Source organism: Cyprinodon tularosa, unplaced genomic scaffold (assembly GCF_016077235.1).
Source record: "Cyprinodon tularosa strain WSP-4 unplaced genomic scaffold, ASM1607723v1 ctg17, whole genome shotgun sequence".
In the NCBI taxonomy this organism is placed as follows: Eukaryota; Metazoa; Chordata; class Actinopteri; order Cyprinodontiformes; family Cyprinodontidae; genus Cyprinodon; species Cyprinodon tularosa.
In genome coordinates this window covers 1,015,232-1,042,645 of record NW_024038531.1, presented here as the reverse complement: position 1 = coordinate 1,042,645, position 27,414 = coordinate 1,015,232, and the positions used below count along the sequence as shown (strand labels likewise).

The window sequence follows — 27,414 nt, the reverse complement described above, 5'->3', positions numbered from 1 at the left end:
TTAGGCTTACACCAATTTCAATACACTGAGCATACCCAACTAGATATGGAACAGGATATAGATCCCGACAACAACTTCTACACTCACATCATCAGTGACTGTCGTTACTACACCGACAAACAATACAATCAAATAAAGCAGGACGGGAAATTATCAGTACTACACATTAACAGCAGAAGCCTGTATGCAAACTTTGTAAATATAAAGGACTATGTGTGTCAAGTTGTACATCCCTTTGATGTCATAGCAATAACAGAAACGTGGATAAACAACGAAAGGGGGGCGGATTTTGGGATGGAAGGATATGAGTTTGTGCATCTGAATCGAAACAATAAGACTGGTGGAGGTGTGGGATTTTTTGTGAAAAATGAGTTGAATGCTTAGATTGTTGACAAAATGACGGTATGTGTGGATGACTTACTGGAATGCGTCACAATTGAAATTGGTTTAGAAAAAATGAAGAATGCTGTTATCAGTTGTGTTTACAGACCACCGGGAGGAAATGTTGAATTATTTACTGAATGGTTTGAGCACTTCTTTAATAAGACACAGACGCTTCTATTCATCTGTGGAGATTTCAATATTAATCTCATGAATACAGGACATAGAAAGACGGAACAGTTCATGAATACAGTCTACAGTATGGGTCTATATCCAACCATTACCAGACCAACAAGAATAACTTCTCACAGTGCCAAGTTGATTGACAACATATTTACAAACTACATGGAAAATAGCACAGAAAGTGGTATATTAATTACAGACATATCTGACCATTTACCAATTTTTACATTATTTAATTGCAATTATAGAAGAAAGAAGCTTGCAATTAATGGGTTTAGATATAAAAGAATTAAAACAGAGGGAGCCATGATGGCTTTAAAACAGGATTTATTACATCAAAACTGGGAGCCTGTGTACATCGAAGAAAATGTAAATGCAGCCTATGAGAAATTTATGGATATGTTTAAAATGTCGTACAATAAGCACTGCCCAGTAAAGAAATTTAAAGAAAGCATTAAACAGATAAATAGTCCATGGGTGACTGAGGGGTTGAGGAGGGCGTGTATGAAGAAGAACTCATTGTATAGACATTTTCTTAAAAAAAGGACAGTGGAAGCAGAAGCAAAATACAAGAGGTACAAAAATAAATTAACTAATATATTGAGGTCTTGTAAGAGGGAGTACTACAATAAATTGCTGGAAGGAAATAAAAACAATGTTAAAGGTATATGGACTATCTTAAACAGCATTGTGAGAAAGGAGTCAAAGGGAACAAAATTACCGGAATATTTTACTGAAAAGGACAAAATTATAAAGGATATGACTGACGTTGCTAATGGTTTTAATAGGTTCTTTGTCAATGTTGGACCTGAGCTTGCGTCAAAAATATCAGAGACAAATACATCTGTCTGCGAAGACATGGGGGAAAGGAACCCATACACAATCTTTCTGGGTGCAGTGACTGAGACTGATGTTAGAGAAATAATACAAAACTGCAAAAATAAAACCTCTGCTGACTGGATGGAAATAGATATGAAAACTGTTAAGATTGTTATGGAAGAAATTATTAAACCACTAACTTATATTTGTAACCTGTCCTTTCAAACAGGTACATTTCCAGACAAAATGAAAATAGCTAAAGTTATTCCACTGTTCAAAAACGGAAACAGACACCATTTTACAAACTATAGGCCAGTTTCTTTACTCCCTCAATTTTCCAAAATAATTGAAAAACTATTTACCACTAAACTAGATATCTTTATGGAAAAACACAACATATACACTGACAATCAATATGGATTCAGGTCAAACAGATCAACATCCCAGGCACTACTACAACTCATGGAGGAAATTACAGATTGCATTGATGATAAAAAAGTGGCAGTTGGGGTTTTTATTGATTTAAAAAAGGCTTTTGATACCAATGACCACAACATATTGCTGACCAAACTAGAAAGGTATGGGATAAGGGGAGTTGGGTTGGACTGGATAAGAAGCTACTTGGGAAATAGACAGCAATTTGTTCAAATAGGGGAACATAAATCAGAGCTCTTGGAAATTACATGTGGAGTACCACAGGGTTCAGTGCTGGGCCCCAAATTATTTATCATTTATATAAATGACATCTGTAGAGTTTCAAGGGCATTGTCATTGATTTTATTTGCAGATGACACAAATGTATTTTGTTCGGGCGATAGTTTACCGCAGATCTTGGAGCTAATTACAACAGAAATGAATAAGTTTAAAATTTGGTTTGATAAAAATAAATTATCTCTTAATTTGGACAAAACTAAGTTTATCATATTTGGAAGAAAGAATTCTGAGATTAATGGAAAAATTTCAATTGATAATAAAGAAATAAAAAAAGTGAATGAAATAAAGTTTCTTGGTGTGATTTTAGACCACAAGATCTGCTGGAAACCACATGTAAGCTATGTGAAAAATAAGCTTGCCAAATGCTGTGCTATTCTTAGCATGGCGAGTCATATATTGAACCCAAAATCACTAAAAATGCTTTATTTTTCATTGTTTTTGCCATATTTGATTTACTGTGTTGAAGTTTGGGGTAACATCTATAAGAGCACATTACAATCTATATGCACACTACAAAAAAGAGCAATAAGAATAATATGCAAAGTAGGATTTAGAGAGCACACCAATCGATTATTTATACAGCTATATGCATTAAAATTCACAGACCTGGTAAAATTCAAGACAGCGCAAGTAATGTATAAAGTAAAAAACAAACTAGTGGCTAAAAATATAAATGAATTGTTTCAAGAACGAGATGTAAAATATAATTTTAGAGGAGATGCAGTATTCAGAACGAAGACGGTACGAACAGCGATGAAAAGAATGACTATATCAAGTAGTGGAGTGAAGTTATGGAATAGTCTACAGCCGTGTTTAAAGCAGAGTGTGAACGTAAATTTGTTTAAGAGAAGGTACAAAAAATTACTTTTGGATAAATATGTAGAAGAGGAAAGATAAAAAACAGGTAGATTAATATGGAAGAGTGAATGTAACTAGTTAAATGAGCAACTTAGGTCTCTTGATTTATTAGGGATGGGAAACTTAAAAGTTTATACTTCGTCCCATTCCTTTTCGAACAATTTATTATGGTTTATGTATTCATTGTGTTGTGTTGTATTTACACATCTTATATTGTTTTGTTGTTCGAATAAACTAAACTGAAACTGAAACTGAAACATTTTTATATAGTGTGTAGGAGCACAAACAAACATTCTTTATATTTCCCAATGGTGTAAAAATGTGTATAATAAATACATTTAAACAACAAATTTCCGCATTTCTATCAACAAAGATTTGCGTCATAGCCTGCGACACACGTTTCAGAGTGGCGCGGTGCCAGTCAGGTGGCTGTTGTAAACACACTGGTGGGTGCACTGTCATTAAATTATACTGGCTTATTTTCGTTTACATGGCCTACTTACCTTATCAAAAGGTTGCTGTTGCGTTTTATTGCACTGTTGCCTCAATTAAGTGGGAAAAAAGATTATTTTATTGTTACTGTTTAAAGAGGATTGCATTTTATTTTATATATGCGTAGGTTTGAAATTAGAGCAGTCCTGTTATGCACATATCTCTTTTTTTTTCTCGAATCCTCAAGATAAAAATAACACAAAAAATCTGATTTCGTTATTGTACCTCTGTAATTCCATCAATGCAAGAAAACATAATACATTTATACTGTTATGGGAGTTAAACTTAAAGTACCAAATATCGTACAGCAGATCAGCCACATGGTGCCTCATTTTCTCTAGGATGAGCTGCAGGGAAAATAAACATTTAATCATGAATGCTTATCACGTATTTAGGCTTACTTATTCATTTTGATAGTTGGCTAATGTACACTTAGAGCCCTTAGGAGGCTTATATAAGACTTTAACATTTTTGCTGCTCCAGACAGATCGTTTTTTGTTTTGTTTTTTACATTTTTGGTTGCAGACCCCTGTTCTAAATAAATCCAGTTGCTTTAGATTTAACAACCATAATCTACTGCTAATATGAATGACAAAAGGGGAATAACAAGAACTAAAAATGAAACATATAACTACATGGCAATCGAGTGTACTCAAGTTTAAATAAACTATTGTTCATAGAAAAAACAGTATCGGTCAACCTCTTGCCTGACATGGTAAATGGTCTTATTCTTTTGTACTGATCATGGTACATCTGAAGATACATTTCTGTGTCACCAAGTTTAGATTGAGATAATTCTCTCTATGGACATTTTTTCCCCTTTATGCACATGTATAAATGTCAAATAGTGAAGTTCAAATCGGCCAGAGATTTGGTTTCTAAAAATCAAAAGCAGAAACACTTCTCTGCGATAAACTCAGAGCAGGAAACTTTGTAAAGTGTGTGGGTGAAAGATTTTATTAAGTTGTGACATTATGACAGCTACGAGGGGTTGAAGAAAGTGCTGATTCACTCCTTCAGATTTAACACAGCAGGATTTGGGCAGATAAGCAAATTAAATCATAAACAGAAGGATATTATATATCACACAAATATGAATTTTTAGCTCACTAGACCAGAGTGGATGAGAGTGCTAAAGATTAGTTAAGGCTGCATTGGAACAGCCTGGGGTTATGGTTGGAGTTCAGTCATAGAAACATGAACATAATTCTGTCATCAAGTCACAGCTCGCTGTGCCCCGGTTATTACTGCGGCGCAAGCCTGGAAACATCCCATCGCTAAGTTCTCTGCAGATGTCAAAGCTCAGTGATGAGATTAAAGTTCACACAGTGCAAATTAGTTCACATGAGGGATGGCGCAGAGTTGTTATTTACACCGGATTAACAAATCGAAAAAAATCAAGAGTGTGGAAATAGAACATTTGGACAAGATTTGCATTTTACAGTCTTTACTTAATTTACAAACTCAGGGAAAGTTCATGACTGAAGCATTTGTTTCGAGCAAAGAATATCAAACATAACGAGACACCTGAAAAAGGCATTAGATACATATATAAACTCGACATCTGGAGAGCATGGGTAACTATAAAGTATGCAGTTAAGATTGTGCTACCTTCTTCCATTGCTCCATGCATCAGTTCAGATTCATGTTTTATTTTTGGTTTGTTTCCAGCAGTGGACATGGGTCAGTGGACACCTCTTAGTTGCAAAAAGCATGTATTCAGTTTTTTTTTTTTTTTTTCAAATTTAAGAAGCAGCACAAGAAATAGTAATTCAAGCTTTAGAGTTGAACAATAGATTAATGAAAGCAGGTGAGAAGGTGTAATAAATCAGAGATGAATGTTGCTTGGGGCATTATAATACTCTGGACAATGTTTTGCTGACAATCATAAGGCCCTGCCATGCTGTTTAAGAACACATCCATGGCACCGGCTTTGTCTTCACCCTCTGGATTATTCTGCCTTCCTACATCTGGTCGGTACTGATCTCCTGTTTGTCCTATTGTCCTAGTCCTATGGGACTAAAGTGTCTCGGACTCTCTGGGCGGCACCCGCCGCGTCTTGTTGACAGCCCATCGGCTGGAATCAACCTCGTTCTCTGGGCACGAACTGAAGTATTCAACCCAAGGTTCCTGCCTTAGAAGTCCTTGCTGTAACTGCGGATCCGCTGTATAAACTATTAAGCAGGTGTTTATAATCTTATGCTTAATCAGTGTATTTAAAGCAGTGTTTCTTACAGGTATCCTGCCAAGAAATTTGAAATATAAGTGATTAAAAAGGTATGATTTAAAATATATCCTTACTATGTTTTATTTGAATATTATTTTCTGCATTATATAGAGTAGAGTACCCTAAATCTTTTCATCACATTATAAAAAAAGATTGTGTCAGCCTTGTTCAATGCTTGAAGATAATTCTGAGATGTTCCTGTATTTAAAATCTGGAAACTCTTTTTTCCTCCATACATCATATGCTTCACTTAATAAAAACACAGATTAAGTGAAGAGCCTGTCTGCATGAGCTCTGCCTGCATGTATTTCAATACCAAAGGCTGTCATAGTACAAGAGCGACATTGGTCCTGTCATTGAAGATGAATGTTCAAGGTTGAATTGCAGTTTGCTCCAAATCCCATTCATCAGCCAGTCCATTGATCAAAAGGAGCTATTTGCAGCCATAGGGCATCATAGAGAAACATCTGAAGACAAGGTTTACATAGGACATTAAAGACAAAATGACATAATTTTACAACCATAAATCATTACTAAGGAGATATATTTTGGGGGGAAGAAATTAATAGTTAAACAGCCTAATTTATCAAATCGGGTTGTCTTAATCTAAGAGATACCACTTTAAATTCTTTGTTTCAGTGAATTACAGATTTTTAATTCAACAAGTATCCCTTCATTGACTGAGAGAGATAAAATGAACACATGTATGAAGCTAACGTTTAAACCTAACCGGATGGTAACTTCCCAGAAGCACGAAAATTGTTCAAGATTGTGCTCATCTACTGACCCCAGCCCATAGCAGATACTTGTGCACCAAAAAAAAATTCGGACAAGTTAAGAAAAAAAAGGTTGAATTAAAGGGCATATTTCCTTATTTTAAAAAATAAAACAATTTCTTATGTGTTCATAACTTATAATTCTTTAAACATTTGAAATTGAAAACTCGTTAGGAGAGAGAAACTAAAAGCATAACTTAAAAGTACTCTTTGATCATAGTTATTTTTATAGAAAAATTACACAAGCACAGAGACTGTTAAACAAGCATAGTTTTAATAATAAGCAAGTATAATAAACAATGAAAACAGACAAGCTATAGATTGTGGGAAGTTATGAGAATGACATTCGATCCAGGTTAGCTTAATCAAGAGAATGCAGAACAACTTTGAGTGCTGAACAGGTGTACTGAGGAAAAACATTAATTATGACAGGAAACACAAGAGCAATTTAATTAAATGCAAAGGAGAACCAACTTCCTCAGTTTCATCACAAATAGAAGCTTTTCAGTATGGTTATTAGTACCGACTCTGTTGCATTGCTTCATAACACTCAGCTCCTCTCTATTGTCCATCAGATGTACAGATCAAGTCTTATTTGTGATGAATGGAGAGGAAACTGTTAGTCTTTAAACAACAGATGTGCCACACAGGAACTCACGCACAGCTAGGGTAAAGTTAAAGTAACTTTCAAAATAAGAGGCGATGCATGGGCAGGTTTTGCATGCATCGAGTGAGGACTGTTGCAAGTGCTGGTTGAAGGAACATTCTTGCCTGCGTCTTTGAGGCAAGACAGTGGTCAGAGGGCCCAGTTACACCTGTGTAAAACAGCCTCGCTTCTGTCAGTGAGCCCCAGGGCAGCTGTGGCTACAGTGTAGCTTGCCACTGTAAGAGTGTGTGAATGGATTAATGTAGTGTAAAGCCCTTTGGTCAAGTCTCCTGACTTGAAAAAGCACTATATAAGTACAGACCATTTTCAATAAATGGAATTTTATGAACATTAAACTTCTTCCTCTGGCAGAGTGTATAAATTTTCATTTTAATAACACTCAGTTATGCAACAGTTATTTCACATATTGTTTGGTCCTAAAAGTCATTTAAAGCTGAGATATAAACCTAGAATGATGTTTTGAGAAAATGAAATTTTACTTACTCTTTTTAATTATAGACAAGGCATGAAAAGTAAAATAATACAAACAAACAAAAAAAAGACAGTTAAAAATAAATCATTGCAGCGGATTTGCTTGCTTATGAACAACCCCAATGTAGTCTTATTTATTTTCCATTCTTAGCAGAAGTTATCTTGATAGTGGGGCCTAGTACATTGTTTATAGTATAACAATGATCCTCGAAAAGTGCTGTTTACTCCTTGGGAGTGGTGGCCTAGTGGTTAGAGCATAGTATCCTGTTTTTGTTTAAAAAGTAAAGCATGAAACAGATGTTCTATTGTTTCGTAGTCAGTTTTTGATATCTTTTTATCTTTTTTTTTCCTTTTTTTATCATTACCTATGCTAAAATAATTAACGCTGTATAACATCAGGAATCAACTGTAACTGTTAGGTACAGTTTTTGTCACTTCCAAACTTTACCTCGTTATTTAAATGTAATTTAGCAACATTCTATGAGAACTTGTCTGATAAGTTGTCACAAGCACTAATTTGTCATCTTATGAGATTGTGACGGTCTGTTAGGCATAAAGTTTGGTGTAATGCATAAAGGTTTTCCTTTGCTGTAGACAGCACTGGCTTGTGCATACAACAATAAAAATGAAATTTTTAGTCCTTCAGAAGAAAAGAGCTGACGTTAGAGAACACTTTACTCATCGTGCTTGTGTCATTATATAAGAATGTTCAGTCAACACTGTTACGTTGTTAGAGAAATGTTCTTGTATGCGCATGAAGTTCTATTTCACCTTTGATCCAGCTTTGATTTTGTAACCCAGTAAATTCACTCGTTAATGAGAGTTTGACAGTTTTAGGCTCACTATGTAATTGATGGAAAGAGATTAGTCACGCATTCTAGACGGAAGTCTGGCACAGACGGCCAAATAAAAAGGAATGCAGGGGAAGTAAAAGGTCAGGCTAATTAAATGTTAGTAAAGAACACCTTAGTAAATGAGTAGTTTAACGAAACGACCATCCAACATATATGTGGAAAGTACTGGAAATCCAGTTTCCATTTATTTTGTGGCTTTAAAATTGGTAAACTTATAAAATATTTGTTTTTCACAAGTGTACTTGGTATTGGCTCACTTTTGCATAAAGTTTATGATTGATTTGATGATTTGTCCTAAATGCTGGGATAAAGAGCAGGTTAGACCTTTCCAGTCACAAGGCACCCAGTGAGTTTGTTGAGGTGTCTGGGAAAATTCCTGGAGAGATCTGTCACTGTAAAATGGAGATGTTGAAGTGCGAACATTTAGTGGATTACTTCATTCTGGATCCCTAAAAGCACACACCTGTGGTAAACCTTCTATTATTTTCTGAGGAAGGTTATGGAATCTGAATTGGCTACAACCAGGTCTTTAATTGCAGATTGGACTTCCAGAATGTAAGACTTTAGATTTATTGGGGTCAGCTACTCCAGCAGTAATGAAATAAAGATACCTTTATGGCTTTGTTGCTTTGAAAACTCAAAGGCTTAGACAGGTTTCACGTGCCCAGAAGCAAAGCAGCCTGTGGAATTGTAGTTTGCCTCAAGGATGTTCTGGAAATATAATTAATATAATTAACAACAACAAAAAAAAAAACATTCAGGCTGTGTATGATTTAGGGGCTGGCTTCTGATTCAGACTAAGGTTATCATGAGGTCTAAGGATTTTCCAAAAAAATATCAGGACATTATTTTATATACACTATATTGCCAAAAGTATTTGCTCACCCATCCAAATTATTGGAATCAGGTGTTCCAATCACTTCCATGGCCACAGGTGTATAAATTCAAGCACCTAGGCATGCAGACTGTTTTTACAAACATTTGTGAAAGAATGGGTCGCTCTCAGGAGCTCAGTGAATTCCAGCGTGGAACTGTGATAGGATGCCACCTGTGCAACAAATCCAGTCGTGAAATTTCCTCGCTCCTAAATATTCCACAGTCAACTGTCAGCTGTATTATAAGAAAATGGAAGTGTTTGGGAACGACAGCAACTCAGCCACGAAGTGGTAGGCCACGTAAACTGACGGAGCGGGGTCAGCGGATGCTGACGCGCATAGTGCGAAGAGGTCGCCAACTTTCTGCAGAGTCAATCACTACAGACCTCCAAACTTCATGTGGCCTTCAGATTAGCTCAAGAACAGTGCGCAGAGAGCTTCATGGAATGGGTTTCCATGGTCGAGCAGCTGCATCCAAGCCATACATCACCAAGTGCAATGCAAAGCGTCGGATGCAGTGGTGTAAAGCACGCCGCCACTGGACTCTAGAGCAGTGGAGACGCGTTCTCTGGAGTGACGAATCGCGCTTCTCCATCTGGCAATCTGATGGACGGGTCTGGGTTTGGCGGTTGCCAGGAGAACGGTACTTGTCTGACTGCATTGTGCCAAGTGTAAAGTTTGGTGGAGGGGGGATTATGGTGTGGGGTTGTTTTTCAGGAGCTGGGCTTGGCCCCTTAGTTCCAGTGAAAGGAACTCTGAATGCTTCAGCACACCAAGACATTTTGGACAATTCCATGCTCCCAACTTTGTGGGAACAGTTTGGAGCTGGCCCCTTCCTCTTCCAACATGACTGTGCACCAGTGCACAAAGCAAGGTCCATAAAGACATGGATGACAGAGTCTGGTGTGGATGAACTTGACTGGCCTGCACAGAGTCCTGACCTCAACCCGATAGAACACCTTTGGGATGAATTAGAGCGGAGACTGAGAGCCAGGCCTTCTCGTCCAACATCAGTGTGCGACCTCACAAATGCGCTTCTGGAAGAATGGTCAAAAATTCCCATAAACACACTCCTAAACCTTGTGGTCAGCCTTCCCAGAAGAGTTGAAGCTGTTCTAGCTGCAAAGGGTGGACCGACGTCATATTGAACCCTATGGATTAGGAACGGGATGTCACTTAAGCTCATATGTGAGTCAAGGCAGGTGAGCAAATACTTTTGGCAATATAGTGTATGTGGTTAATGTCTCTTGAATCTTACTTGGGGGACTCGGACATTACCAAGGGAAATTTAGAGCAGTTTAGTTTACCAAATTTTGTAGTAACGAGACTAAAGGGTTTGTTGCAGTGAAACAGAAATAGCACTTCCCAGCCTATCTATGAGATTTTACTATAGGAATTGACATGTAACATGCATGTTTAATTTGTGTTAGTCTCTTTTTCGATTTTTGCAGGCCTCGTTATTGTCTTTTCAGTACCTTTTATATTTACTGTGCATTTATGTATTTGTAGTGCATATCTTGGCCACCATAAGAACATTACAGAGATCACTTAAAGCTTATCAAGACATGAATCTCAGTGACTTCACTTTATTTATTTTGAAAAATCTGTAAATAACTGACAATCATGTAATTTACAAGGTGGATTAAAACTGTCCCCAGAGCCAGAAGGGCTCGCAATAGGTAGATCAGGATGCAGAGGCCTCAGTCGCTTACTGTTCCCCAGTTCTCTTGGCACCGCCCCCTCATGCTTTCCCTGCAGGTGGTTGGCCCACTGGGGCATGTCCTCATTTCATTCCTTTGGGCTCTGCCCGGCTGTGTCCCAGGAGAAAGAACCTGACCACCAGACGCTCGCCAACAAACCCCAGGACTGGTTCAAGGGTGAGATCCTGGCTCCGCCATACTGGGCAGCACTAGGTGCCTCGATTATTTTGTTTTGTTTGTTTTCTCTTCCATATAGAGTGAAGGTGGCTTGCAAAACATTTTTGGATGCTCCTGGACACCTACAGTATGTACCTTGGGAAGTTTCAAGCCTATTTTTTGGTGTATGCAAGCTACATTAACCAGATCCCAGGGCCCATATAATTAACTGAATAACTACCATTCAAGGCTTATTCTTTTCTCTATAATTTTTTGACTGTTTGTTCATTAGCATGTGTAAGACAAAGAGAAGGACAAAAGAAGAGCTAGCAGACAGAGCTGATAGTTTAACTGCAAAGTGGAGACATAACAGAATTAAGTTAGTCATTAGTCTGATTGATATGATGTGTTTCAGAGCAATAATTATAGTAATACTACTAATAATAATAGCTACATATTCAAAACTATATAAAAAACATAAAACTATGAAATAAAATTTTCTTTAAAATTTCTTTTTTTTTAATCCAGATTCTATGAAAACAGCGGGATTAAAGAGTTGTCTAGCAAATTGCAATGTCTCTGGTAATTGCATTTTTTGTGTTGTAAAATGTTTGACCTGGGTATTACATAAATAAAACTCAGTTACAAACATTTCTACCAGCAAAAAAAGGTGTAATGGCATAAATAAAGTGTTCTATATAGTGACAGTAAATCTTCACCATTTTTGTGTGGAGGGGACATAAAGAAGCGTGTTGGTAATGACAAAGAAATTAGGCTTGGCCTGGGTTTGAATTTCTATTTGCAGCCTAAACTGTTAGAGAACACAAATATATCATGATGTCAATCTCTCCTCTGTGTCTTGAAATATCCTCCACAAAGACCTCCAACCTATAGTCCCTGACTGCGCAGTTTATGTGACTGTAGATAGAGCTAAGAGGCCCTAAGATTGATGGATCAGAGACTGGCTCCACACACACTCACAGTAACACGTACACCAGCAAAGCTGCCTTGGGATTGAACCTGCCATCTTTAGTACAAAGCTTTAGATCATGACCGATTGTGAACTATTTACAGTTGTGTCAAAATTATGGGGTGAAATATGCTGTGGCATGCCAAGGGCCGAACTGAAAACTAATGCATTGATCAGGATCTTTATCTTTTCTCCTTAAACATTTCTCCTCTCTTTTTCCTCCTATTCTCATTTTAAATCCTGCCTGTTGGTAATTTATTTCAGGGGTTGTCTAAGACTCTGGAGCTCCAATCAACTCAGTCCTCAACCCTGTATGACGTTCATAGCATTACAATTGAGCCATCATTCTGTCAGGAATACCCCCACCAGGAAAGCAGCATAGGGAATCACAGGAGGAGGACAAGTTTACCTTAGCTTCTCTGTTCCTTCTCGGTGCTCGAAACATAACAAGCTCAGTAAAACTGAGACATCATCTAACAGAGTTAAAATGTTAATTATTATGAGCCAATCTGTTTTAATTGCTAAAAATTTTCATCCTCATTTTCCTAAAGCTGGGTACTTCTTTTTTTATCACTGATTTGTGTCATGATGGGTAAACGGAGGCAAGCCCATATGCAGAACACACACGGAGGAGGCAGGGAAAAAGTTCAAATGTTTATTAAAAGTTCTGAACATGAGATCGTAAACAAGTTCTGAGACTGGTTCACTGAAGTCTTGACTGGGACCGGAGACTGTGGGTTAGCAGAGTTCATGAGAAGCTAAGCGTCGAGCTTCAGGCTTAGCTTGGCAGACCTAGATCTGAGCTTCCAGCTCATTGCAGAGAACAAAAGGGAATATCCACATAGGATTCTTCAGGCTGAGCTTCCAGCTCATTGCAGAGAACAACAGGGAATATCCACATAGGATTCTTCAGGCTGATTCCACATAGGAATCTTCAGGTAAACTCCACATAGAAGTCTTCAGGTTAAATCCACATAGGAATCTTCAGGTTGGCTCACCAGGGCAGATTAGCAGGTTAAGCTCACCTAGAGCTTCAGGCTAGAGACAGGTTTCCTGTGTGGCAGCTCTCCCAGAGCTTCAGACTAGCGACAGGTTTCCTGTGAGGCACAGACAAAGGAGAGATTAGAATCTGATCTCACACTAGAGATAACTAAGATTCTTCCAGTAACAGAGGCTCAGGTTGCTAACCAAACTAAGATCAACACTGCGGCGTGGAAGCAAGGTCTGGCAGGAGCTTATAAAGGGGTAGTCTCCTGATGAGTAGATGCATAACAGGTGTGCTGGAAGATTCCAGCTCCAGGAGACCCACAGCGCCCTCTGCTGGAGGAAGGTGGTAAAGCTCCAGATCCCAACTGTAACTCCAGTCTAAGAGAAAATAACAAAGAGCAGAAGAGGATCCTCGGCGCCCTCTGGTGGGCAAGCCTGAGGATCCCAACAATTTGCTGATCCCCACTCTCTTTGATTCTACTTTTCTCCTGTAATACTGCATCTCAAATTTATACAGTGTCTTCCAAATATATTCATACCCTTAACTTTTTTATTTCATATAATAACACATTACTTGGATTTAATTTGATTGAAGAAAACAAAGTTGTCTATGACTTTATGGTGGAAAAAACTATGCATAGTTTTCAATGTTGTTTTTTCATATAATTATTTGTAAAGTTACACTACAAATATATTTAGCCCCTTCCTCGCCTTGTAACCCCCGTGCCACAAACAAGACTTGGACTCTGTAAACGGGAAATATATATTCTTCCAGCGAACACAATCTCGCTGTTAAACTAATGACTACAATTACTTCGTCTGTTTATATCACCATGCAAAGCAGCTCACCAAAACGTCACAAAAATGTAGAAAAAAATAACGGGTATATTTATTATCTTAAGTCTACATGAAATCTATACCCTACACAGACTAATGAAATACTATCTGTAAAATTATCTATGTAAACAAACCTCATCACTTGAGAAGGTAGGTGATGCGGACGTCGTGGAAGACATTTTGTCCGTAACGCTCGCCATACTGTTGGGGGGGAGATGTTCATGTTGCTGCGGTCTGCAGTCTGGACGTTAGATGTCGGTGAAAATTACACACTATAGCTTTAAAGAGGGATGACAGAGTTTTCTAATGATTCTGCCACCTGTGGTCAAAACACAGAACTGCACCACTCTTCTGATGGTTCTTATAGGTCGTGCTCGTACTTAAAAAGGTTTATTTTATAATTTTTTTCCCTTACCTGGATTTGCCATTGGTGTCTGTGTGGATTGATTTTGAATATAATGCTTCAATTTTTTTGCTACACTGCAAAAACGAGCTAGAAATAAGTACAAATTTCTTAAATGAAGTGTATTCACCCTTAATTTGAGTAGGTAAATTAGATGATTTGCCAATGGAATGAGTATTTTTACTCTTAAAATAAGATATTTAGATAATATGCACTTGAAATAAGAGAATTCAACTGTGTTTTCTTATTTTAAGTGTAAATTGTCCTGTTCCATTGGCAAAATGTATCTTTTACCTCCTCAATGCAAGAACAAATGCACTTATTTGAAGAAAAAATGACTTATCTAGATTTAGACTTTTTGCAGTGTAGGTCGTACTCATTCAACACAGACGCATTTGACGTCACAGCCGCACTCTTGTTTTATTTCTTAATTTCTTTTTTTTCTCTCTCTCTCTCTCTCCTTTTGGCTTTGATCTTAGAAATAAAAAACTGTAAAGCAATTTGTTAGAGGTATCATGGAGGAACTATCTGGCAATGCCTGAGCTCAGTCTCAGGTTATTTTTAACCTAGTATTATTTTTGTTTTCAACCTCCTGTGCCGTGATTAGATGCCCTCTCGACTCAGTGCAGGAGGTGGGAAACAAAAAATAACATCTCCATAAGATAATGTCTCCCACCCCATGCATAAAGCTGCTGCTGAACTGGAATGTTCCTTCGCTGACAGCCTGATGCACCCTAAGTGCACCAAGGAGTGTTATCACAGATCCTTCCCCCAGCAGCTGTAAGACTTTATAACCATCACTGCTCCCAGCAGCCTCAATTAGTTGCTAGTACATTCATGCTGATTTTTGCACAGCTTAGTTAAATAACGCTTCTGTCATTTTTGCACATCTTTTGTGCTGCTGATATTTTTTACACATCCATTACTGTAAAAATGTCCACAGCTGTACATTGATATTTTTTTTATACTGATGCACAGTATTTATATTGTTAAAACACTGTACAGTACAGTATTTTATTTCTGTGACAGCTTTTGCTATAATCTTTTGCTGCTGTAATGCCACAATTTCCCCATTGTGGGACGAATAAAATAGATTTTCTATTCCCATTTTTGTGAAATCCTTTCATGTCAGTGCTGGCAAAATTTCTAAAAAAAATTATTCCTGTACTATATTTCTTTCAGTTTAATTGTTTTATTTTGTAACACAAAATACATTGTCACCATACTCACCTGTACAACATTCAAAACACTTACTCTTTTGTTTTCTGCATGTCCTTGCTTCTTTCAGATTGAGCTCCTGTAAGGAGGAGATAAAGCCCCCCAGCAGGGCTGGACCACAGCTTTCACCTTCCGATTTCCTGGACAAGCTCATGGGGAAAACATCAGGATACGATGCACGCATCAGACCCAATTTCAAAGGTACACTGTATTCCAAGGTAGACCCTCACAGCAGCAATCAAGAAAATCCAAAAGTAGACAGTCAAGAATAAGATAAACACCTGGCAGTCTCTGCAGTTAAACAAAAAGAAGCAAACCTTTCTTGGATTTTTATTCTAGAGGGTTAGACAGACATGTAACTGTACCATTTTCCAAGTAACATTTATTTACCAGAAACTAATTTAATAACATTGATTTAATAGTGGTAGAACACTTTGTACATACTGTGGGTAAGAGATTTTGAGCCACTTTTAAAGCTGGAGTTTTCATTCTCAGCCCTGTTTGTTTTTGTGTTGCTTAAAGTCTAGATCTGTTTGTCCATGAAACATTAATGCCAATGGAGATAAATTTTTAAACAGTTACTTATAAATTCAAACTGGATAGGTGAATATTTTGTTTCCAGGTTTTCCTGCACAACAGTGATCGGAAATATCTGCTTCACGATAATGCACATTTAGTGCCACTCTCCTACAAAGTAATTTGATTAATTAGGCACATATTTATAGTAATCTTAAACTATAATGTATAACTACTGCAATATTTTACTTTTAATGGCATAATTCAAAAGCATTTTTATCATCTAATTCAGACTAATTTCTGCACATTGGTATAACCCACTTTTTCCATACTTGGCTGTTATTTATCTGCAATAATTCGTGCACTGAATAAAACAGTAGTAACTAGCAACTGCAGTCCTCCATTATCAATAATTATCATTATTAAAAAGGCGGAATCGGTAACTCAGAGCAACGACCAAATGTCTTTGTGACCCGATTCTAAAATATTATAGCACAAAAATACTCATTTGTATGCCTATTAAAGGTATCTAGAAAGCTTTAAATTGATTTTCATATATTCAACTTTTGATCTACACTAAGAATTACGTATTCAGTTAAGATGAGAAAATCCAAATAAAAAATCCAATAATTTCAAATCTAAGACACAAGTTCAAAAAATAATTGTGAACAAAATTACAGTTACTATACTTATTTGCTCTTTCTCTATTAATATATTTGGCGTTTCTCTGCTCATGAGCTTGGTCCTCATGCTGTGTTCATTTTTAGCCCCACAATTCTTTTATAGGATTTAGGTCTGTTGACTGAGATAGCCATAGAAGAAATAAGCTTTTGTGTTTGATGCAAGATAATCTGTTAATAGGGTCATATGATTATCCACATTGTCCAGGTGAAAGACCCAATTACAGCAGCTCAAACACATCATGCTTAAAGGTATAGTGGAGGATTTTCACAAATTTTATAAAAGATGCGTCCTCTTCTCATACACTTCCTAGACACTTTTTCTCTTACAACCCTTGGCCATTTTCAAAGGCGAGCTTCAATGACTGGCTGAAACTGTATCTCACCGCACATTTAGACCTGAAAGTGCGTATGCTCAGAAAAAAGCTAACTGAGCATAACATAACATAACATTAACATATCACCAGACAATTAAGAGGACCACTTATTTTGATGATCCACCTGGAAAAAGAACATCCTCCATTACACCCCTACTACAGGAAACAATGCAACTGCCACAATAAGCCAATAGAAATATTACAATTACTCATCTACATTTTTTTTTTCTAATAATTAAATAAAGCTACTCGGAGACTTATTAGTCTGGTACAGGAGAACATTGTGCTTTCCACCTGCCTGATCTGTATTGAAAAACTCTCCAGAAAAGGAGCACATAAGTGGCACATGCCTTTCTTATGACAGGAGCTGAAAGTCCACAAATCCCCAGCGTTTTCTCACATTCAACCTTCTATGACATTTTTTTGTTGTTGTTGCATTATATTTAAAGATGGATAAAAGCAGCTTTACAAAGTTCTCTCAAGCTTTGGAAAGGAAATAGACCCAAAGCATCACAAATCTTTTAGCTGTTGAAAGGGTCTTTTCTACTTAATCATTCTGTATTTCACACCAGAACTACAAGTAGGGAGCCTCTATTAAAAAAGAAAATGTTTTACCAACATCACATTTTCCTTTCCTACTATCACAAATCCTCAAAGTGGGAGGCTTGGAAACTTTACTTGCACTTTAAGGAGCACTTTATGCTTTTTTCAGATTAGACTAAATCTATTCAAGTCCTCTCTTAAGTTTGGTGGAGAATCAGTAGGCCTGGGAATCTGGTTAGCTAATAGCTTCTTAGATTACTTATAAAATCCAAATTTGAAAAAGAACTGGGATGGCTTCCAAAAACACTGAACATGTGTTGTCATGTGTAGTGATCTAAAACATGGCTGCTGCAATGAAAAGTACAGGGGTTATACTCCCTTTATCTTGAATGCAAATCCATGTCATGGACCACACCTGTTATTTGTTTATGTTAATTGCACCTAAATGATTTGCATTTAGTTCTCTTTATTTTTGTTAAGTTAATGTGTTTTGCTTCCTCATTGTGTGGTTGTTGACTGTTATCATTCTGTTGCTGTTCCCCTGTTCCCTGTTTATACTTTATATTTGTGAGTTCATCATTTTTTTTCTAGTATATTTATTCAGCATTTGCCTGTCTTCTTACCACTTTGATCCTTAACCACTGCAAACCATCACAATGTGGCAGGGACTGCAGCTCAGAAGTTTGTTTTGCAAAATTCCTTCAGTATTGCAAAGTTTTAAAGAGAAACAGTAAATCAGACCAGATTATAAAGGAAGTCATAGTCATCTTCACAACTGTTTAACCATCATTTAATGCTGTAGCAGAGATGTTGTATAGCTCTGCAGAAATATTTCAAATCTTGCTTTATTAGAATCTATCTGTATTTGCTTTGACTGAAGTAAAGCATCTTATGTGCACAGTAAGATAAATGTGCTTACATATGCAAGAAAAGCAGCAATTTAGCCCTGCAATTTGGTTGTTTGGTTGTAGTGAAAAGCTGCAGTACAAAGGTTATCACAATAACAATAATCATCCAGACCAAAATAATGGTAAATGCATATCTGTTACCAGACGAATTCATGTGTTTAGCTAGAAATCAGGCTTTTTCTGTCACATTATGCTTCCATTTTAATGACTAAGTATGGAAACTTGACTATAAATGTTTGAGTAAGAGTCCAATCCTTAATTGGACATATTTACAGTCTAAAATAATATTTTTTGTATGTTTTAATGGATTTAAAGAACAGAATAACCTGACCAATCATAAGCTGCATGACAAGTTTCAACAATTTCAGTCATCAGCAGATTATAGTGTAAAGTTGTTTTACATCACATTCCAGATTCTTCCAAATCACAGCTGAAGCAGCAGGGACTGATTTCCTCTAACAATCTATACCAGCTACAATCAATGAAGAAAGATGAAAAGTAATGAAGAAACTGCTGACATTTTTCTGAAGCCTCAGGAGAAAAACAGTATAATGGGGAGTTTTAAAGTGGGCACCAGCTTAATCTTATAAATGCCGATTTAAGGGAGCAGTGTGTACATTTACACTGTTGTTTCTTCCCCTCAGGCCCTGCTGTGAATGTCACCTGCAATATTTTCATCAACAGCTTTGGGTCGATAACAGAAACTACCATGGTAAGTCATTAATTTATAATTTTAAGAATAAAACCTTTTTCAAATACATCCATATAAATTGCATGTTGGTTGTAAAATGCCAAAATTAACTATCTGTGATATTCCTGGTTATAACCCAAAAAATGCTCAACCAGCTTTATTCTCCTTTTCTGACTCTCTTCTTTATTAATCCTCTCACTACTGAAGCCTCTCATTTCTTTTTCTTGAAGCTCAGCAGTGCAACCTTCAGAGACCAATGGGTCACTGACATGCTGATAATGAACTGTCTCCTCAGCAATTAAAATGAAACATTGGAAAACTGAGAAAGAAAGATAGAAGGAAGTGAAGAGGTCTGCATTGATAGTGTCATTGCTGCTGGGTCAGCGCAAAACAGCCAGGAGCCGTTTAAAGGGATCTGAGGGAGTTCCAGAGGATGGTTTCTCCTCCTCTGGAACTCCCTACAACCATATATAAATATTTTGCGTCTGACACCTTTTGCATAATTTAATGGTAAAAACTTTGCTCAAAATCCTATTGAACACAATCAGATATACCTGATAACAGAGGGCAGAAGACTACACAAAAAATAATCTTGACTTATCGCATAGTAATAAATTATTAATATCAACAATGTATTTCTGTTTTTTCTTTTTACCTATTTTGTTAAAAGGCCAAATAAGGACTTCAAACCAAAAAAAAGTAATTTTCTGTTTTGTTTTATTCTTGGATCGGGCTTTAAAGGGTTAAAATATTACAAAAAACATCAATATAAGAATCTGGATTATCAAAGCTTTTGAATGTTTCCTTGTATTTCAAAATGTTTAATATACATTTTTTTCCAGGATATTAATTTTATTTGCAGAGCTTACAACATATCCATCTATCATCGATCCATCCATCAGTCTATGATTCATCCATCTACCCATCCATCCATCCATCCATCCATCCATCCATCCATCCATCCATCCATCCATCCATCCATCCATCCATCCATCCATCTGCCGTTCCGTTTTTTTTTTTAACTTTCAGATCTCATCAACTTACAACAGCAGAGAAGTTTATTTCCTCATCACCTCACCAAACTTCCACTTGCCATATGTTGACCTTGAGTTCTTTTGCAGGACTACAGGCTCAATGTTTTTCTAAGGCAAATGTGGAACGACCCTAGGCTGGCTTACAGTGAATACCCTGATGACTCCCTGGATCTGGATCCATCCATGCTAGACTCGATCTGGAAACCTGATCTTTTCTTTGCAAATGAAAAAGGAGCCAATTTCCACGAGGTCACAACAGATAACAAGCTGCTGCGGATTTTCCAAGATGGCAGCGTTCTTTACAGCATTAGGTAAGTGAAGTTAAAACTTGCACAGTAAAACCACTGACAGTGTTATTGATTTATTCCACTGAACATTAGTTTTGATCCCAGTTTGACTACCTTAACGATATTATTTCCAAATGACCTAAATCAACTGTGAATTGATTGCAGTTCTACTCAGTAGTGTTCAAAAAACAGCTCGAATCAAATGCCACTCAGTGCTGTCCAAAGCAGGCAGGCAGCAAAATAATCTCATCATCCAGAAATTCTTGATCTGAACTGATGAATTTCCAAAGACATGCACCCTCTGCATCTGTCCTCTCATCAGGGATGGAGAAAGCATTGTGAGAAAGATTTAATGAAAATGCCAAACAGAAAGCATGTGACAGGCTTTGATCGAAATTTGCACTGGAGGAAGGAAATCTTGCAGATTTAAGCACAGCACCAGAGAGGAGGATTGCATTTCTGGTCATGACATAGGTGTCACAGTCCAATATTGCTGTCTATTTGCTGTTCGTTCTGTTGAATGTTGCGAGGCAAATGGATATTGTCCTAGGTCTTACTGAAAAAAGAAGCAACACAAATTTAAATGTGACAAAATCACTAGTGTGTCACATTTAAGAATAAGGAAAAAATGACCTAATTTTCTAAAAACATAAATTCTTTGAACTTTGCCTATGATTTAAACTACATTTTAAATGTACATTATAAGCGTTCAAGGAAGTACTTTAAAGTAGTGACAATCTATATAAGGTAAAAACAATTCCAGTATAATTTTTAGGTTTATGAATGTTTAATGGCTGGTATTTTTCAACTTATAAGATAATAAAACAACTATTGTAGGACAATATTTGTTTGTGGCTCTAAAGCTGCAGTCTTATGTTGTGTTGAGGCAGGTTCCAGGATAACAATTATTAGAGTATTACTACTTAAGGTAACTAACTCTGAATGGCTGAAAAGGTTGTGCACCATCAAGCATAGTCTGTTGAACTCAAGTCACAAAATGTTTCATTGAATAGTTTTATATGGATGTGAGAAATTGCAGTGTGAAAAGGTTATTAGAGATAAAGGGTTAGGGAAAACCTTTCTCCAATAAAAACAGTGAAAAAGATAGATATGGCCCTTAAATTAAATGCTTTACTGAATTTTAGTACGTACTAATTGACCCTACATCTGCTCTATTAGCAGAGGCGTGCACAGACATTTTGGGGGGCAGGTGCTCAGGAGGGGAGGGGGGGCACTTTTTAGCGCACGTGGAACACTTAATTATAAAAAAAAAAAATACACACATGTTGAATGAAATTTGACTTTTATTTGTAACATTCTCTAAACGTGAGTTTTCAATGGAAAAAAGTCACATCACCAACAGAACAGACTAAAGCATGCTTCTTTCATCTGGCTCATCTCCCTGTTTTCCCTCATCCATCTGCTCTCCCTCATCCTGCTGTTCTCCCTCATCCTGGTCTTTTTCTGTCTCTGTGTCTTCCCTGAACTCTTCCTCATCTCCTGTCCTGGTAGATGTTGATAGTATAGAGCTTCCCTGCTGTGACTGCCTACAATATAATAATAATAACCATCATGACAATAATAATAATAATAATAATAATAATAATAATAATAATAATAATAATAATAATAATAATAATAATAATAATAGCTTTAACAAATATGCCACATTAGTTTAAATAATGGGCTATTAGGGCAACATGACTGGAAGTCTTGTCACGTGGATATGACTTATGGTAGCCTACAAAATAATAGCTATTTTAATACCTGCTGCACAAACCACTTAAAAATAAAATGTGAACAGCTTTTAAGATTTTTCAATACGATTAACCCTCCTTTCTTGGCATTGTGCTGCAATTACTAAATCAATATACAATTAAGACAATAAAGAGACCAAAATGCTTATAATATAATAAGCATTTTGAGCAAATCAGAGCAAAAAGTCAGAATTCTCAGCAAAAAGTCAGAATTCTGAGAAAAAAGTCAGAATTATGAGGAAAAAAGTCAGAATTATGAGATTAAAGTCAGAATTATGAGAAAAAAGTCAGAATTCTGAGAAAAAAGTCAGAATTCTGAGAAAAAAGTCAGAATTCTGAGATTAAAGTCAGAATTCTGAGATTAAAGTCAGTATTCTGACTTTTTTCCCATACTAAACTGAAATAAAATTTAAAAATCAGTTAACTTATTTTTTTTTTTCAGTGGCCCTAATCCTCTTCCGTAGATTTGCAATTGCAAACTCTACCGAAATTATTTGTAGCCTATATGGTCGTCCTCACGTTATCTGTCATTGGCTTTGGCTACAGTGTAAAACTTTCAGAATCAGAATCAGGTTTATTGCCATTGTTAGTGAAGGAGTTCACAAACTAGGAATTTTTTGTGGTACAATCGTGCAACATGAAACATATAATATGGAATAGGTAAATAAAATTATAAAAATATCTAAAAACTGTGGGTATACGTCATGCAATAAAATAGACTAATATATACACTTAAGATAAAAATATGGATATAAAATATAAAAAGTAAAATAGCATCTTACAAGGAGACAACTAGTTTATCAGGTGACCAGTCGGGAAAAATGCTTGTTTGGTGCTGCTGAATGAGACATTTTAATGCACAACAAAATGATTTGCTTGATCTGTATATTACCTGGCTAATGGGGCACAGGAGAAGCAGCCTGTCAGCGACCGTTCCTGCTATCTGAAGACGCTACTGAACTGCTATGATGCTGGGCATCTGGCATGCCCTGCGGGCGACCGCGCGAGGTCACGTGACAAAGGAAGAGAGATAGGCTGGTCGGGTGTGCTTAAGTAAGTGGCTCATTTCGGGGCATTGTTTCAGTCGTTTTTAATGGCTCAGGTTTTCAAAAGATCATTTCAAAACCGACCTCAGTAAAATCTTAATAATATTAATCCATCCATCCATCCATCCATTATCTTACACGCTTGTCCCAATTGGGGTCGCGAGGGGTGCTGGTGCCTATCTCCAGCAGTCAATGGGCGAGAGGCGGGGTACACCCTGGACAGGTAGCCAGTCCATCGCAGGGCAACACAGAGACACACAGGACAAACAACCATTCACACACACACTCACACCTAAGGACAATTTAGAGAAGCCAATTAACCTAACAGTCATGTTTTTGGACCGTGGGAAATAATATTAATAATAATAAAAAAAAAAAAAACGAGTTTCAAAAGGTCATTTTCTTTGATAAAGGGCAAACTTCCTAGTGCTTTAGCACCACCTAGTGTCTATGTATGCACGCCCCTGTCTATTAGAGAACGCTAATCTTTTTTGCAGAGAAAAAGACTATGTGGCCAGTGTGCAATAGACCTGATTTTAACATTACACCAAAAAACAGTATGTGTAGACCAACTTTAAACGTCAACTGCAGCTCTGTTTGGAGCCATAAATTTAAATTCATATATTTTTTTTTTGGGTTCGTGTCAAAAAAAACTGCCTGGTCTAAAAGTTTTTCTAAGCTTAGACCTAAAACTTAATATATAGGTCCACAAAAAGTGAGTAAAAAGTAAAAAGATTCTTACATTGGGCTTAGTATTGTAAGTTAATTTCATACGTCATTTTGAGAGGATAGCGATATAATTGACAATGTATTCATATATTTGCTGTAAATTTTACAGCCATGGGTGAAAACATGGATTGAAACTGTATTACACTTGGACACCTCTTGTTCATCAATGAGGAGTGGCTGTTAAAATACTTCTTTCATATGAGGAAGACACAGACAGTCCTGCTCTGTACTTTTACTACAGTTGCATGGACACAAATGAGGGTTAAAAAGGCCTGATCAGGTCGAACATTTTTCCTGTTAACATGTCAGACTGAAGATTCTAAATAGATTCGGTCCGATCAGAAAGAACTTTTATTCCAAAAGAGAGAGGTGGTTGTTGCTGATTAGCATTCCGATTGGCGTCTTTTTAAACACCTATTTGCATCTTCGGAGTAAAATAACCTCAAATAATTTGGAGTAAAAAAACTTTATAGTCTTTGTAGTAAAACACACTGGGAAAAATCGAAATCTAGATAAGTCATTTTTTCTCAAAATAAGTGCGTTTTTTCTTGAATTGAGGAGGTAAGTGAGACACTTTGCCAATGGAACGAGACAATTTACATTTAAAATGAGAAAAAAAAAAACTATTTCATTGTCTTATTTCAAGTGTATTTTATCTAATTACCTTATTTTAAGAGTAAAAATTCTCATTCCATTGGCAAATCATCTTATCAACATACTCAAATCAAGGATAAATACACTTAATTTAAGACATTTTGACTTTTTTCTAGATCCTTTTTGCAGCGCAGTCTCATCACTGTGCATGTGTGGAACTCATTCCTAACCTTCATGTACTTGTTGCCCGTCCTTGATGAGGAGATAGCACTAAATGTGAGGATTTAACCTTCAAGTAAATCTATTAAATCTCATTTATAGCTCTAATAACGTAAAAACATTTTTTCACAAATTTGAAACCACATTTAGCCTAGATGCGTATTTACAGTTTAGAAGCCCATTCATCTTCTGCTGCTTATCCTTCACAGATGGCTGGTGGCTACCTCCAGCAGTCTATTGGCAAAAGGTGGGGTACATTCTGGATAGGTGGCCAGTCCTTTGCAGGGCAACATAGAGACATACAGCCATGCATACAGTTTGTCGTGTTTTTTGTGTGTTCTTTTTTGGGGTGGTGCCAGAGTACCCAGAGCGGACCCAGGCTAAAGAACATGCCAACTCCATGCAAAAGACTGTAGGTCGTGAATCAATCCTAGGACCTTCATGCTGCAAGGCAACAGTGCTACTAACTGCTCCACAAAGCAGCCCCCTTTAGAAGTCCAGATGGATTTCTAACTCAAAATGCTTCCAAGGTTTTGAATGTTCATTCTTCTTTTGCTAATTCAAAGTTAACTTCAAACATACTGAATCTGCAACGGGTGATGCTTGTTGCTCACCCCTCAGGTTAGCTTAATTCATTTCTAGATAAAAGGTTTCTTAAACCTGCATCATTATCTAACACTATCTAAATGTGTTGATTCTGTCATCCGTGGTTATTGCAGCTAGAGTAATGTCACCCAAATCAGACATTTGTCTCCCAGGTTGAAAAGAACTAGGCTCGAAATAAATCCATCTATTTGAATACGGATAAAACCTTAGTACTCAGCCTCTCTTAGATCTGCAATATATTTCCAATACACCGAGGTACTGGTCTGTCACATAAATACTTTGCTTCCTAGTTGCGTTTGGTAATTAGGAATCAAATCAACCTGAAATATATGACAGTATTTAAGCAGTGTGAGTAAATTCAATCAGTGAGGTATGTGTAGCTTGTTCTTCTTCAGGAAATGATATTGTGTCATCATAACACATTATCAGATGGGTGTAAGTGTGTTTGTTTCTGGAGGCTCTTGTCTCGCCTCTGGGCAATGCATTACAGCGGGTAATTACACAGCTTTCCCTCAGACATACTCCTAAATAGCTTTCTCTGTCTTTCCTCCCTGAGAATCCTTGAAGCCATAAAGCTTCAACAGCACAACAAAGGAAGTTAGGATGCTGCTGCCAATTACTTCTCATTTACTGTGGTGCAAAGAGTGATCAAATGGTAACACAAGATGTTTTCCAATCTTCTCTCTTTGAGTGATGTTTACATTTTGTCCCTTATTTATTAAGGCTCTATAGACATTTGCATTCTGTTGTAAACAAACATGAGTTTTTTTTTTGTATAAAATTGAATGTTATTTCAAGTTGTCACCCTAATATTTATCTTTATTTCTACAATACTTTCTCTGAGCTTAAGGCCATGTGATATTCCCTATGGAACCCAGTCTTTCCTCCAATCTGTTTCTCTATCAGGTTGACTCTAACCCTGTCCTGCCCTATGGACTTGAAGAATTTCCCAATGGACATCCAGACCTGCACCATGCAGCTTGAAAGCTGTGAGTTTTCCTTTCTTCCTTTTACTTTTTCTTTAATATTTCCTTTTTTCAATCCTTTGATGTTCTGAGCTTTCTAAAAAAAATGCCTTATTCCAGGGAATACTCTCTCTGTCTGACCCTCATATTTGTTCAGTTTGCTTGAATTAACGGTTCTAAAAAAAACTCGATCTCTAGAATGAAATCGTTCATTACTATTTAGACTTTTTGTTAGAAATAGGTTCTCTGTGCCAAGAGTCATAAATAAATGTTCAATCAAAATATATGATTTCGTTTGTGCCAAATTGTGTAATTACTTGGAGAAAATTTGTGATGTGCAAGTTCTGGTATTCAAATCATTACAATAAAGGACAAGTAAAACTAAGTAAAGTACTCATACACATACTTGAAGTGTCCCACTTCAGAACTGGGGGCAGCAGTCTCAGGCGAGATTCCCAGTCTTCCCTCTCCGTAGACACTTCCTACAGCTCTGCTGGGGGAACCCCGAGGCTGAACCAGGCCAGCCGACAGGCATAGTCCCTCCAGCATGTCCTGGGTCATCCTCTTGACATCCTGCCACGTGGATGTGCCTGGAACACCTCCCGAGGTAGGCATTCAGGGGGCATCCAAAAAGATGTCTGAGCCACCTCCGCTCACTCCTCTCGATGTGGAGCGGCTCTAGTCCAAGGTTCTCCCGAATGATTGAGCTCCTCACCCTATCTCTGAGGAAGTGCCCAGTCACCCTGCAGAGAAAATGTAATTTCAGCCACTTGCATTTGGGTTCTTATTCTTTCAGTCATGATCCAGATTTCATGACTATAGGTGAGGGTAGGAATGTAGCCCGACCAATAAATTGAGAGCTTTGCCTTTTCAC

General features: G+C 37.1%; 1 protein-coding gene across 2 annotated transcripts in view; it reads left to right on the top strand.

The window, feature by feature from the left end:
* Positions 1 to 27,414, top strand: part of glra4a (glycine receptor, alpha 4a) — an 88,252-nt gene that overhangs the window by 37,709 nt on the left and 23,129 nt on the right. For both annotated transcript variants that reach the window (XM_038281281.1, XM_038281280.1), the window contains exons 3-6: positions 15,659 to 15,789; positions 19,257 to 19,324; positions 20,425 to 20,648; positions 26,482 to 26,564. In XM_038281281.1, coding sequence (XP_038137209.1) covers positions 15,659 to 15,789; positions 19,257 to 19,324; positions 20,425 to 20,648; positions 26,482 to 26,564 — 506 coding nt within the window. The remainder of the gene's footprint in view (positions 1 to 15,658; positions 15,790 to 19,256; positions 19,325 to 20,424; positions 20,649 to 26,481; positions 26,565 to 27,414) is intronic.